This window comes from Hemibagrus wyckioides, linkage group LG21 (genome assembly GCF_019097595.1).
Source record: "Hemibagrus wyckioides isolate EC202008001 linkage group LG21, SWU_Hwy_1.0, whole genome shotgun sequence".
Taxonomy (NCBI): domain Eukaryota; kingdom Metazoa; phylum Chordata; class Actinopteri; order Siluriformes; family Bagridae; genus Hemibagrus; species Hemibagrus wyckioides.
Genome location: NC_080730.1, coordinates 11,043,652 through 11,056,877, shown reverse-complemented (window position 1 = coordinate 11,056,877; position 13,226 = coordinate 11,043,652). Strand labels below are relative to the sequence as shown.

At 36.0% G+C, this 13,226-nt stretch overlaps 2 protein-coding genes across 3 annotated transcripts in view; one reads left to right on the top strand and one right to left on the bottom strand.

Moving 5' to 3' along the window:
* ptpdc1a (protein tyrosine phosphatase domain containing 1a) overlaps nt 1-7,299 on the bottom strand; it is a 29,105-nt gene extending 21,806 nt beyond the window's left edge. For both annotated transcript variants that reach the window (XM_058373864.1, XM_058373862.1), the window contains exon 1: nt 7,123-7,299. The gene's annotated coding sequence lies outside the window, so the exon portion shown is untranslated. The remainder of the gene's footprint in view (nt 1-7,122) is intronic.
* A 2,275-nt stretch (nt 7,300-9,574) lies between these two features.
* On the top strand, nt 9,575-12,482 carry barx1 (BARX homeobox 1). Its single transcript, XM_058373734.1, has 4 exons — nt 9,575-10,125; nt 11,333-11,624; nt 11,738-11,822; nt 11,909-12,482. The coding sequence occupies exons 1-4, from the start codon at nt 9,843-9,845 to the stop codon at nt 12,104-12,106; spliced, it is 858 nt and encodes a 285-aa protein (XP_058229717.1). The 5' UTR covers nt 9,575-9,842; the 3' UTR covers nt 12,107-12,482.
* Nucleotides 12,483-13,226: the final 744 nt, after the last annotated feature.

Genomic DNA, 13,226 nt, shown 5'->3' with positions numbered 1-13,226 from the left:
CCTCACCTGATCACTCAACACCAGCTCTATCACCAAAAAAGCCCGTCTCTACTTCTTCTGAGGAAAGCCCATCTCCCTCCCCCCATCCATTCCATAGAGGGACCATTGAGAGCATCTTGAGCAGCAGGATCACTGCCTGTTTGGGAATTGCAACTACACCCTGCAGCGGATAGTGAAGACAGCTAACATGATCGTTGGAATCTCTCTTTACATCTCTCTTCTCCATCATAGACATTTATACCACACGCTGCATCCGCAAACCCCACACACCCCTCACACACACTCTTCACCCTCCTGCCATCTGGAAAAAGGTTCCAATGCATTTGGGCCTGTTTTTGCTCACCACATTTCAATACTGCCACCAACTGCTGCTATTATGTATTAAGTGTATATATGTTTACAAGAACCCTCTTTGTTTACAATCCTCTTATTTCTGCACAATATTTTTGCGCTATTTTGTGTATCTGTCCTGTGGTGTTTTGTACTGTCTGCTTTGCACTGTTTTTTTATCTTGCACTGCTTACACTAGGTTGCACACTATGTACTTTATGTAGCTAGAACAGCTTACTTTAAATCCTTAGCTGTGTTGTTTTATGTAGATTTATGTTGTTTTATATAGCACCATGGTCGTAGAGAAACGTTGTTTCATTACACTATGTACTGTGTCAGATATACATGGTTGAAATGACAATAAAAGCTTCTTGACTTAACCTGAAACTCCTTTGCAGTAAAAGCATATGAGAGTTGCATGATATCATGTCAATATCTACTCAGGAGAAGCTATATCTGACATATTGATTGGCCTTTATAGGTCACTGTGCCTGAGTTTAAGCTTTGGTTGTGTTTATGCACAATGACACTGCGCTAAACCAAAGAGCGGAGCTCACTTTTATCTAAAGTTTGAAGTCATTTGTCAAAGCAGTCGCTAAACTAACTCCAGCAGCACAGTGTTCAGTAACAGTGTGCACCTACTGCACTTTTACCTTTTCTTGATTCTCAGTCCGGTCAAACTACCTATTAGTTATGCAGATTCATTTCACTAAAAATTCCTCACAAATACACAATAAGAGACCCACAGGCACATAACAGTACAACCATTCTGCATTAGGGTTGGATGCTATGACAAAAGTATCATATCACAATATTTCATTTTTTATGATACGCAATATGTATTACAAATAGGCATGCAACTAACAATAATTTAGATAACCTATTAATCTATTGATTAGTTAATCAATTATACAGATTATTTAAAATATATAATCAATGCCAAAAATATTTATATTGACATACTTTTTACCACATAGTTTAAGCCATGAGGCAAAAACAGCTTGGTCTGTTTTCAAGAGTTCCTGAACTTTTTTACAATTTACAATTTTACATGTTAAGATTTAAAACTTTATTAAATTAACCGATATGATTTAGCACAATATTACATTGTCAATTTAATAAGTCCTATCCTGCATATTACACTAGTAGTCTTTTACATTATTTCATATTTATGCAACAGTTCGTTTCAGTCCACTAATTGTCCTGGTCAGTGGCTTTTGAAGAGTGGTTATATTTAATACAGCCTCACTGGGATATTTTACGTTGTGTATCACTCCACTCGTCTGTGTTTACCAAATAAAATTCCACTTTCTAGTTTGAAATGCTTACTATAGTAGTGTTAGTCACATCAACAAACATGACTAAAGAGATTTTCAGGAATATAACTTTTGCGTAAAATTTTAAAGCTAATCGGATAAAATTAGTTCTATTCCATTTATTTGTATAGCGCTTATAACAATGGACATTATCTCAAAGCAGCTTTTTAGAAGCATAGAAAGAGAGAATAAAAATAAAATAAAGTTTCTATTTATCTGTAACATTTATCCCTAATCAACAAGCCTGAGGGAACGGTGGCAAGGAAAAACTGACATGAGGGAGAAACCAAAGAACCAGGCTCAGATGGGAACCCATCCTCAATTGGGTCGCACCGGACAGTGAATAATGTAAATAATAGACTTTGTGTGTGTGTGTGTGAGTGTGTGTGTGTGTGTGTTATTGGCAGCAGTGCTTGCAAGGAGTAGCCAGTTTAAGGACGGTTTGTTTTTGCATTTTAACCAGCCATTAAATTTAAAACTCAAGATGACAGCCAAATGTATTTAGAAATAACACCTGAGTGAATAAGACATGATTTGGGTCAATTCCAAAGCAAACTGATGGCAAGACACTTATGCAAATAAAATGGTACTATACCACATCACAGAATAATTTTAAAAAAACTCTCATTTAAGCAATATTTTGTTCCATATATTAGCATCATACCCAAACTTATATAGTATAGGTTTGATGAAGTGTTTATGAATTTCTTCTATGCAGTCTGTTAAATATATTGTTAGTTACCTACTATAACAACAATACCATTACACCCTTAAAAATAAATATATTAATCTGGTGTCAGAAGTTTCTTTTATGTTTATGTATGCATATGCACGTCTTATATTTTTCTGGAAGGAACAAAACACAAAAGGGTGTCCTTGATGTGACTGTTACCACGTACATTTACATGGACTTTTCTGAGGCAAAAAACTTCTGATTGTTACAAAACACTGATATTTAACAAACGTTAAATAATTGTCTCCCTACGGAAAGCTTCACAAAATAAATTACATATTTTTTGTTAAATAACAAATTATGGTAGAAATGATAGTTTATTACAATAGTACTAAACTATGTATTTTATAAATAGTACATTCAAATATCTCTGTGTTTATAATTACATCTGGCACCAGGGTCAGATTTGTGTGGATATATAAAATTATAAAATAAATCAATTTCAAGAATTCAAGAGAGCTGTTTTAATTTTATTATGACTATAAATCAATATAAAATTGTATTTTAGTGTAATTGGAGTAAAGCTTTCAAGCCCAGAGTCACACTTTGTCCATGGCAATGTCAATTACATACACTGCCAAGGCAAAGTACCTTCTACCATTCATTTTGCTCTGATACACCCTAAATGAAAAGTAACAAAACACTGACAGGTTGTCAGTAATCAAGAGGTTTTTTTTACCTTGAGATAGCAGTGCTAAAACAAATTCTGTCTGTTGTTTATAAATTCTGTTTATTTGCTTGTGGTTTTAATCACAGAGTAGTGCTCTCTGGTAACGTCATAGTGACCCGAAGGCTAAAACACTGCGGCAATGATAGCACTGTATTCTCTATAAATCTGTGGTCCAATAACATATACATTCGTGTAAAGTGTGTTTTGTTAGCCCTGATTGTTGACTTGAGATTACATTGCTTTTTACTCCAAAACCAGGCAACATTAAATGATGACTTGTTATTTATGTGTTTAACTTCAGAAGTTGAGCACCACAGGAATGAGACCAGGTTCAAACTGCCCAGGCTGATTTGTGAACATTATTACATTCTGATTTATGTCAGCGGGTAAGACAGTGAGTCAGGAAAATGAACTATTTGACATGCATTTAATATCCATGCAAATTCATTTGACTTCAGTATTTTATGCTGTACTTGATTGCCTTGATTTCACTGCCAAGTGAAATGATGGCTTACAGGACTGCGAAAGATACACTGCAGAACAACTTGTTCAAGGTTATGCCAGAAGACGTTGTATGGATATTAAGACTGAACATAACTAAGAGAGTGTTCTTGGGTTTACATTTCATCTTCCTGACACACCAGGTTTATGAAAGACAGATGTACAAATAATTCTATCTATTTTTCTACTCAGCAGTGGAATGGAGTTTTAAAAAGCAATGAAAATGTACTTGTGAATTAATTAATAGAGCAATAAACGTTATTGTTACTACACCGAAGTTCATTAATTTTCTATAATAGCTCATAAGTGTGTTGTTGCTCTTTTACACAACAGGTTTTTCCAGACCACTGTATTTCTTATAATTAAATTAGGACATTGCCCTGTGTGTAACGATCATCTGTGTTCAACACTTAGTGGTGTTGGTGACATCATCAGTGGACATAGCATACAAGGCAATTACACTCATCAGGAAAATAACTGTTGACTTAAAATATGAAATAGCCTTTCCTGTCAGTTGAAGATGAACAAACTTAAGGGACCCATTTTTGCCCAGAAGCACCTTTACAGCAATCTATAAATCAATGTGAGCTAGCTAGCGTGGTACAAGGTAAGTTTGGCCTCTTTGGCATCACTAGCAGAAAAAATGTCACTTAAAAAAATGTATTTCTTATTGTTCATTCTTGTTGATTGTGAGTGCAAGATCTTGAATTCATGATGGAAGAGTCGACCTCATTTTTAGGCACATAACACTGAACAACTAACTGAAGCAACCCCATATTAACACTTCCCTCAGGTTTGTATGGTAGGCATTAGACATGATGGGTGCACCACTTCATCCGGCCTCTCTTTGTACCCGGAGTCGCCCCTCACACTGGATGAGGATAAATCTGGACTCATCAGACCACATGACCTTTTTCCATTACTCCAGAGTCCAATCTTTATGCTCCCTAGAAGCTTTTTTTTCTAATTAGCCTCACTGATAATTGGATTTCTTAAGGCTACACAGCTGTTTAGTCACCATCCCTTGAGTTCCCTTCACATTGTACATGTGGAAATGCTCATACGTTCACTATTAAACATAGCTGTGGGTACTACTGTTGTTGTTTTTTTGTAAGATTTGATTTCACCAAACATTTAAGTGATCTCTGATCATGATCATTTAAGATTTTTTCCAACCACGTATCTTTTTCCAACCTCATATCCCAATTTTAGTAGTTTCAGCAGTCTCTTTAGTTATTTTCTTTGCTTGATGCAGGCCAATAATTTGACCATTCTGAAACAGAGTAACATCTTTTCTACAACCACAGGATATGTCTTCTGACATGGATGTTTAAGCAATGAAAAACTATTCACTGCATCAGTTAGGGTAAATAAAACTAACATATTAATCACTGCAGTAATTATATAGTTGATTTTTTTTGGCAAGGCAGTGTATAATAGAAAAATCACCTTCTGACCAAACTTATTATAGAATTCATCAGTGCTCTGGTATAACTATATATAATCTAAGTTATTATAATTGTGTTGCCAATGTGACATTTTAAAAGCCATGAGGCAAACTTATATATAAAGTTATGAAAGTCAAACTTAAGTATAAGCTAAAAACAAAAGAGTCCCATTAGGTCCACCCTAAACTTACTGATTACTAACAAATGCCAACAGTAACTTACTTATTAATTGCCTTACAAATCAACCCGCTTTCATTCAGACGACTTCTTGGAACTACAACCACACATCTTCCCCTCTCCAATTGCACTCATTAATCTTTCTAGTAAGAGATATGTAGCATGTCAGACAAATAAACGGAGGTCAATTAATATCTAATATAAATGAATAAAATTGGCATACATACCTCCATTTATTTGAATGAATGAATGAATGAATGAATGAATGAAATGCATTTATTTAGTATTTAACACTATTTAAATCTCACCAAAAATATGAAATATAACTCTTTATCAACTACATTAATTGTATACTTGGAGCTTTGAAAGATATGACTCAGACTACAGGAATATTTTATTAAAACTCTTGTACACCTCTTCATTTGGCCAATTATTTATCAGCTAATCGTGTGGCAGTAGTGTCGTGTATAAAATCATGTAACTGTTCACATGAAATATGAATATAAATAATGGGGAAAAACTGATGACAGACAGGCTGGTTTGAGTTTTTCAGAAATACTTCAGGGTTCTGTTTCTACCTAGTATTAGGAAAGCTGCTAGTGAATATATATATATATATATATATATATATATATATATATATATATATATATATATATATATATATATATATATATATTTATGTATATATAATTTCGTATCATATCAATAGCTTGTTTTCACCATAGCAAATAAATGTTTACGTTACATTACGTCCTATGATAATTGTAAAACAAAAAATCAATTATTTCTTAAATTCAATCAAAACCTATAGTACTTGCAAATTGCTGTGGTAAAAAAGAAACATTTTGGGACATGTGCTGATTCGATCATAAGCAAGTCCGGGGTTGGTAGAGAAACTGATTTGTGCTGAGCCACTTCACATCTTGACCCGAGTGTTTTAATTCTTACCACAATTACAACTTCCTAATTTCTTCTTATTCTTCTTATTCAAGATTCAAAGCATTTATTGTCATGTGCACAGTGAGGAAAACAAGTTTCCCTGTACAGTGAAATTTGTTCTTTGCTGTCCACAGTGAATGCCGCAGAATTATAGATACAGACTTTGTAAATATAAAACTATAGGCTATGTATATCTGTATGTCCATTGATTTATGTTGCAAAAATATTCATTTATGTGCAAAACAATAGTACAGTAACATGCAAATTCTTCATAACAGCCATCCATATGGCCAAGTAGAAAAACAGTTATCTCTTTTTCATAAGCCTGGTGTGGCAGGAACACCTTACGTTTTAATAACCGTATAAATAACTTGTTCTAGCACAATCTAATTGCAGTTACATTTTCACTGTCCTAAAACTACCACTTGACTTTCTGACCAAACAGTGGCTGCCGAATACAGCAAAATAATTACAAAGTCCAGGGAATGTATTAAATTACCTAGTAAACAGACAAAACAAACCTGGAGTAGAACAATCTAAGGTTGTCAACCTACCATAATGAGAAAAGTCAATCTTTTGCAGTATGTATATGTTGTGCTACACGTTTATATACTACTCTGTTTACTCTCTTACTGTAGATTCGCAAACATCCCCTAACAGGATACTCATTGTTTACATGGCCTGGTATGTTACTGCACCAGATTACAGTATAACAGCTAACTTCTTTTAAAATCCATCAAACGCTATTATTATCCAGCAACCTCATGCAGTAGGCAAATATTTGGTAGACATCCATGCAGCTAGCGAGACCAATGCAGACCAAGGCTGACCAGAATAATGCAAGGCATTTTGGTATCCAGTTATAACACGTTGAAAACAAAACCAGTAAGCCTGTATACGAGCCTATAATATAAACTGTAACATTAGGGTTAGAAGGCAATGGTCACCTTCTTAGACAACAGCCAATTAAGCTAATGGGTGTATATCTGATTGTCAGCTACATACCTCGGTCCTTCGCTTAATGTTTTATCAGCTGCCGGTCATGACACTTTGTGGTACAACCCTACTCATGCGTCCTGATTAAATTGCTGCACAAATCCCCAGTATTTGCACGGTGTGTTCGCTGGCCATTTTCAAACAGTTACATTTTAACAGGTTGTAGAGCACAGAAATAACGCAATCTGATTGGCTCTTTTGTGGTCACGCGACCAAACCGAGGCCCATGACGTTTCCGCTTTGAAGAATTAAAGAAAAGGCTACAAAGCGCTCGCGAGTGAAAAACAGACCGCGTTTCATTTCAAACTAAGAGGCCTCAGTGCACGCTGAATGCACACCTATCAGTAATTACACTGTAAATAGAGAATAATAAGCATGTCCCTTTAGCATCCCTTTGCAGATTATGAGATAAGGTTTGCCGTGGCCAAAAGTCGTATTTACCATAAATTAACTGAATTTATTTTTTTTTTGTATCCATTATGCATGTTTAAAGTACAGGACCAGTTCCAAATATTATTAATAGTTTATATTTGCAGTTTACAAAAACGAGACCATAGAGAATTGTATTAAGCATACCCCATAAATGCTAACATAAATTTGTATGGTGTAAGCTGTGGTATGAAATAACTGAATGTTAATAATCAGAGCTAAACATAAATCTGAGGCTCATTTATTATCATGGCATATGCTGCGTATGTACTGTATTTGAACAGAAGGCATTCACATACTGCCGCCTAGTGGTTAAAGTCAAGTGTTACCACTGTGTGCAACACCGTCCTGGGTGAAAGTGTCTCGTTCTCGCTGATATTACTCTCTGCACTTCAAGTTAAATAGTGAAGAAATTTCCATCATGAATGTTTGGATAGGACAATTCAGAAAAATAATTTAAAAAAAAACAACATTAACAACAACAGTACTTCTACTACTACTCATAATAATAATAATAATAATAATAATAATAATAATAATAATAATAATAATAATAATAATATTAAGAAGAAGAAGAAGAAGAATATGATTATTGTTGTTATTATTATTATTATTAATATAAACTGTGTTTTATATCTGCGTTACTACGTAACTACATATTGTATTCTATATTTAATCTTCTTAGTCTTATATATACTGTATATATATAACATTTTATATTTTGTGTGTGCCTGTGTTGTATCTTGTTTCTGACTAAAAACATGAATTTCCCTCATGGGATCAATAAAGCCTATCTATCTATCTATCTATCTATCTATCTATCTATCTATCTATCTATCTATCTATCTATCTATCTATCTATCTATCTATCTGTTGCTTTATTCTTGCTATGACATATAGCTATGCAGTGTTCACGGTGCTGGCTTGCCATTCAGGGTTTCCTGGATATATTTATAGTTATCATTATTGTTATTATTATTATTATTAGTAGTAGTAGTAGTAGTAGTAGTAGTAGTAGTAGTAGTATTGTTTTGTTTTTTCGTATTAGTCTTTTAAAACTGTTAATTGTTTAGAACCCTAAAGGGAGTTCTGTAAACGTCAAGTGTAGAGCCTTACAAACTGTCTTATATAGCATCTTCTTAAGAATATTCTGAACGCATTTGGGTGTAGTGTGCAGTACCACAATAGAGGTCAAGTAATTAGAGTAAGCTTTACACTCAATATGTAGAACTCTCAAGGGTCCGAGGTTGTTCTTTTTGTTCAGTGTGGAATCCTCTAACCAAGTGTTTTGCTAGAACTTGAGGAACTCTTAATTATCCAGTGAATCCTTAAAAGTCCTCGTTTTGTAAGACTTAGTTGTCCAAATCGGGCTGCGTTTTTGTTGTTGTTGTTGTTGTTGTTGTTGTTATTATTATTATTATTATTGTTGTTGTTGTTGTTGTTGTTGTAGGGTCAGATGTGAGAAAAGACTGGAATGAGGGATGTGTATGAATTACCCTATAAACTGGTCATCACATTGTTAGGCCATTTGAATTTACAACTCGTAATTTTATGACTCTTAATCGTAAACGTGCAGTAGTATTGTGAGAGGGGGATGTGAGCTGGGAATCTTCATGAAGAATGAGCAATCTATTTGTCTTTTGTCAATTACCACGAGATAATATTTACAAACACTCATGTCGTCCTAGCTTCGAGAGCTTTTAACTCATCCTTGACACTGAGTCACTCGACCACACAGCTGTTAATACTATGCAGGAATATTACTGCAAGGCTTTCAACGTGCACAACCTTACTGAGGCAAAAACGACGTTTTTGGAGTGGGAGGGTAAAGCTAAACTCATCTGGCAATTTTTATATTTTTAAACATCAACTGATGTTGTTATATCCTATTGCTGAGGCAGTGCTACTGAAAACGTAATCTTTTGCAAGCACGGATCCCCCTCTTTGTGGGTGAGGGTGTCATCGGGCTTTAAAGGAGGAGGGGCCTTGTGTGACAAGACCTCCTTAAGCTTGTGTGCTCTAGAGTCAAAACTTTCGTGGCCAATGTAACACACTGCTCTATTCCATGGTGAGAGAATCAAACTTCCTATTTCAGCTGTGAGGACTCGGGCATGTTTTAGACATCCAAAGCGGAAGAGGACGAAATTACTGCGTTCATGAGCCCGGAGATCGGATATCACTCTTTTTGCGCAGTAAAAAAATAGCCGCGTCCAGGGTGGCTCCAGTTAACCGGAAGAGTAGGATGGATGTTTCTCCTTGTGCGCCTCGGGTAGACATGTGAATTTTTACGCACCACATCGATGCGAATTTTTACGCACCACCGAAAAATAGAGACTCGAAGCACGGAAGAAGTGTGTCGCGTCCAGAAACGCGCAGTAATGATGCAGCATCCTCTGGAGATCGGTGCTCACTATTACCCTGCGGAGGCACAGCAGGACCACAGGTCTCACCGATACAGAAGCTTTATGATTGAGGAGATCCTCACCGAGCATCCGGACCACAAGGTCTCCCCGCCTGCAGGAGATTTACTAAAATTCGGAGTACATGCGCTTTTATCGGCACGGCCGTATCCAAATCACTTAGGTAAGTGTCCATGTTGCAACCAAGAATGCATATAAAGACTACTTTATACACCTACTGCAGTCCAGTTTAGAAAAATGCTCATTAATTAATGCCATTAATGTTGCTAAGGAACACTGCAGATTAATAAACGCTTAATAAAAGATTAATAAAGAATGATAAAGTTTAGGCCAAAGATAAGAAAGTTTATTAATCAGTTGTAGCAAAAAGTAAATGTCAAGCACATTTCACATAAATAAGTTAATATCAAGCTTAAACTCGGGACAAACAGCCAAAACATCACCAATACTACTACTACTACTACTACTATAATAATAATAATAATAATAATAATAATAATAATAATAATAAATATGACAAGTTGCATTTTACGACATTGTATAAAATGAATTTACTTTAAATTTGATGCATTATTTATAAGACAACCTAATATGAACATAAAGAGACACAAAGCGCCCAAACTTGTTGCTATAAGCATTAGTATTTTCTGAAACTTTAAAAGAGACATTTATCTAGAAAAGACCAAACAGACTTTCTCTGTTTTATTTTCTGTCAGTTTGTGACTACTGAACATGCAGTGCACAACACAGAGGTGATATCACCTATAAAGCAGATAATCGGTACAAGGAAGATTATTATTATTATCATTATTATTATTATTATTATGCCAACATAACTATTGTTTTTATGGCCCTGTATGTGTGAGCCACATTACTTTGGTGACCTGCTGAAGTTCCCAGTGTCAGTACCAGTCAAAGCATTAGAATTGGTGGTAAATATTGTCCCAGTGCCTTCTACCCGGCCACCACTTCACTGAAATATATTTAAACCAGGCTGCACTATTTCGGAAATTTTCTTTTAAAAGTCTTCCATTCTATTTTTGGCATAATAGTTAATGGTATGGACATTTATTAAATTCTGTTCAAAGCGTTTTACGGGAGTCAGCAAATACAATTTAATTCTTTTGGAATATAAAGCATTCTCTGTATGTGTTTCCTATACTCCTGTATTTGAACTAGCAACAAAAGAGGGCTCTAAGTAGATTATTTCTGTCAGAAAGTTGTCTATCAATATTGGGTGTTACCTGGTTCGTTAAATACGCAGATATATCTTAAAACGCGTGAGAATACAATACATTTTTTGACTATTTAATAGTCTAAATCGAACAGTCTCGTCCTTATAGCCGCCTCGTGTCTGTTTCATTCCTCAGTGCTGAAGGCAGAGCAGAGCGGCCTGCTGAAGTTCCCCGTGTCTCCGCTGTCATGTTCTCTCGGGCCGCCGCTCGGCTCTGCGCTGCTCCCCGGGCCTCCGGTGCTCGGTGTTGGCTCAGCCTCGCATCATCTCCCGCTCGATCTGCACCTACGCGGAAAACTCGAACCCGGAGCCGAGGCGCTCAGCAAAACCAAGAAAGGTAGAAGAAGCAGAACCGTGTTTACCGAGCTCCAGCTCATGGGTCTGGAGAAAAGATTCGAGAAACAAAAATACCTCTCGACCCCGGACAGGTTAGGCGAGACTGCTTCACACCTACAACTCTGTAACGCTTTTGCAAGTTAAAATAGTTTGTCTTGATTAATAACCTAATTTTTAAATAATACAGTTGTTGCGTTTCTTACAGGATAGACCTGGCTGAGTCTTTAGGCCTCAGTCAGCTGCAGGTCAAAACGTGGTATCAAAACAGAAGAATGAAATGGAAAAAAATCGTAAGTGTCGCTTTTTCCAATTTACACCAGGTCACTGGTGTGTATTAAAAATATGTTAATATTCGTATTTTCTGTTTATCATTAAGGTATTGCAGGGAGGAGGGCTGGAGTCCCCAACTAAACCGAAAGGGCGGCCGAAAAAGAACTCTATACCTTCCGGAGAGCAGCTTTCCGAACAGGAGAGAGAGAGGACGCGGGAAGCCGAGGGCGCATCTTCATCCTCTTCATCATCGTCATGCTCTTCATCATGCTCTGGCCAGTCTGAACCCACTCAAGAGGAATAAACATGCAACTCTCAGCCTTTGTGGATCCAACTTTAAGGATGCATAGGCTAACGGTCTCGCATGGATTGTTTCCTGTCGAAATCGACGTTTTGGCACTTAAAAACTGATTCAGTCAAGTGGACCGATATGATGTTTCCATTTTGTAAATATATATATATAATGGACGGCTGCCTAATCTTGTTCTTCTCTTTATGAAAAAAAAAATTTAGAGCAGGACTGAGCAGAAATTGGTCTCTCACCTTTGTTAACACTTTACATTGGAGATGTCGCTTCGCGGGGACAGTTTCTCTGCAATTCTTATGCTCCGTGATTTTAACTATGTATGAATAATATGATAAAGAATTAAATGTTCTTTTTACAGAGACAGATGATAATGTTTATTATTAAATGATTCAGCAACGAATTTAGTTGGATAATTAAGCTGTGAATTCATCTGATGCTCTGAGGAAACGGGTTGGTTTCGAACAAATACAGTTAAACATAATAGTATTGACTTAAGCCTACATTACAATAAGTACATCGTAAACATTTAGGCATGAAATCAATTGGAGATACCGGTGATATTGATTTTTTTTTCTTTTATATTAATACATGCTCGATGTATCTAAACTGCTACCGAAATGATTTATTTAGTCATTGCTATGCCGCACCAGTTTGGCCCAAAAGTATTTACATGCTCTAATGAAAGACAGATTTACGGACAGTTGGGCAGACAGCTGGATCTTTGGTGGATGATGAAATTGGGGATGGCACTGAAGATGGCAGGCTCCACTTTTTCTTTTCTCTCATTCTACAGCAAGCTGTTTATGAGAGCACGATGGTTGAAAAGGCGTTTATGTATCACGCATCACATCCAGAAAAGAAAAAAAAAACACTACACACGCTCTGTAATTTACTACAGTATTGTTTATCACCCAAGTTTAAACGCTGCCTTTGGCCTTGAAATGTTTACGTACAGCATTTTCATTTAGGCTGCGTTATTTCCTTTTTAAAGAATTGGCTACATGTGGAAATAATTGTGTTCGGGCTCTGTGGTAGACCAGCATGAAGCTTCATAAACACTGAGTGCTCGATATTGTTCAGTTTGAACTTTCTTGTCGAAGATAGTGGAGCAAAGAAG

Excerpts from the sequence above, each read along its gene's own strand:
- barx1 (XM_058373734.1), top strand. The coding sequence starts at position 9,843 with ATGCGAATTTTTACGCACCACCGAAAAATAGAGACTCGAAGCACGGAA. Across the intron at positions 10,126-11,332 it reads GCCGTATCCAAATCACTTAG|TGCTGAAGGCAGAGCAGAGC; the intron begins GTAAGTGTCCAT and ends TTCATTCCTCAG. Across the intron at positions 11,823-11,908 it reads GAATGAAATGGAAAAAAATC|GTATTGCAGGGAGGAGGGCT; the intron begins GTAAGTGTCGCT and ends TTTATCATTAAG.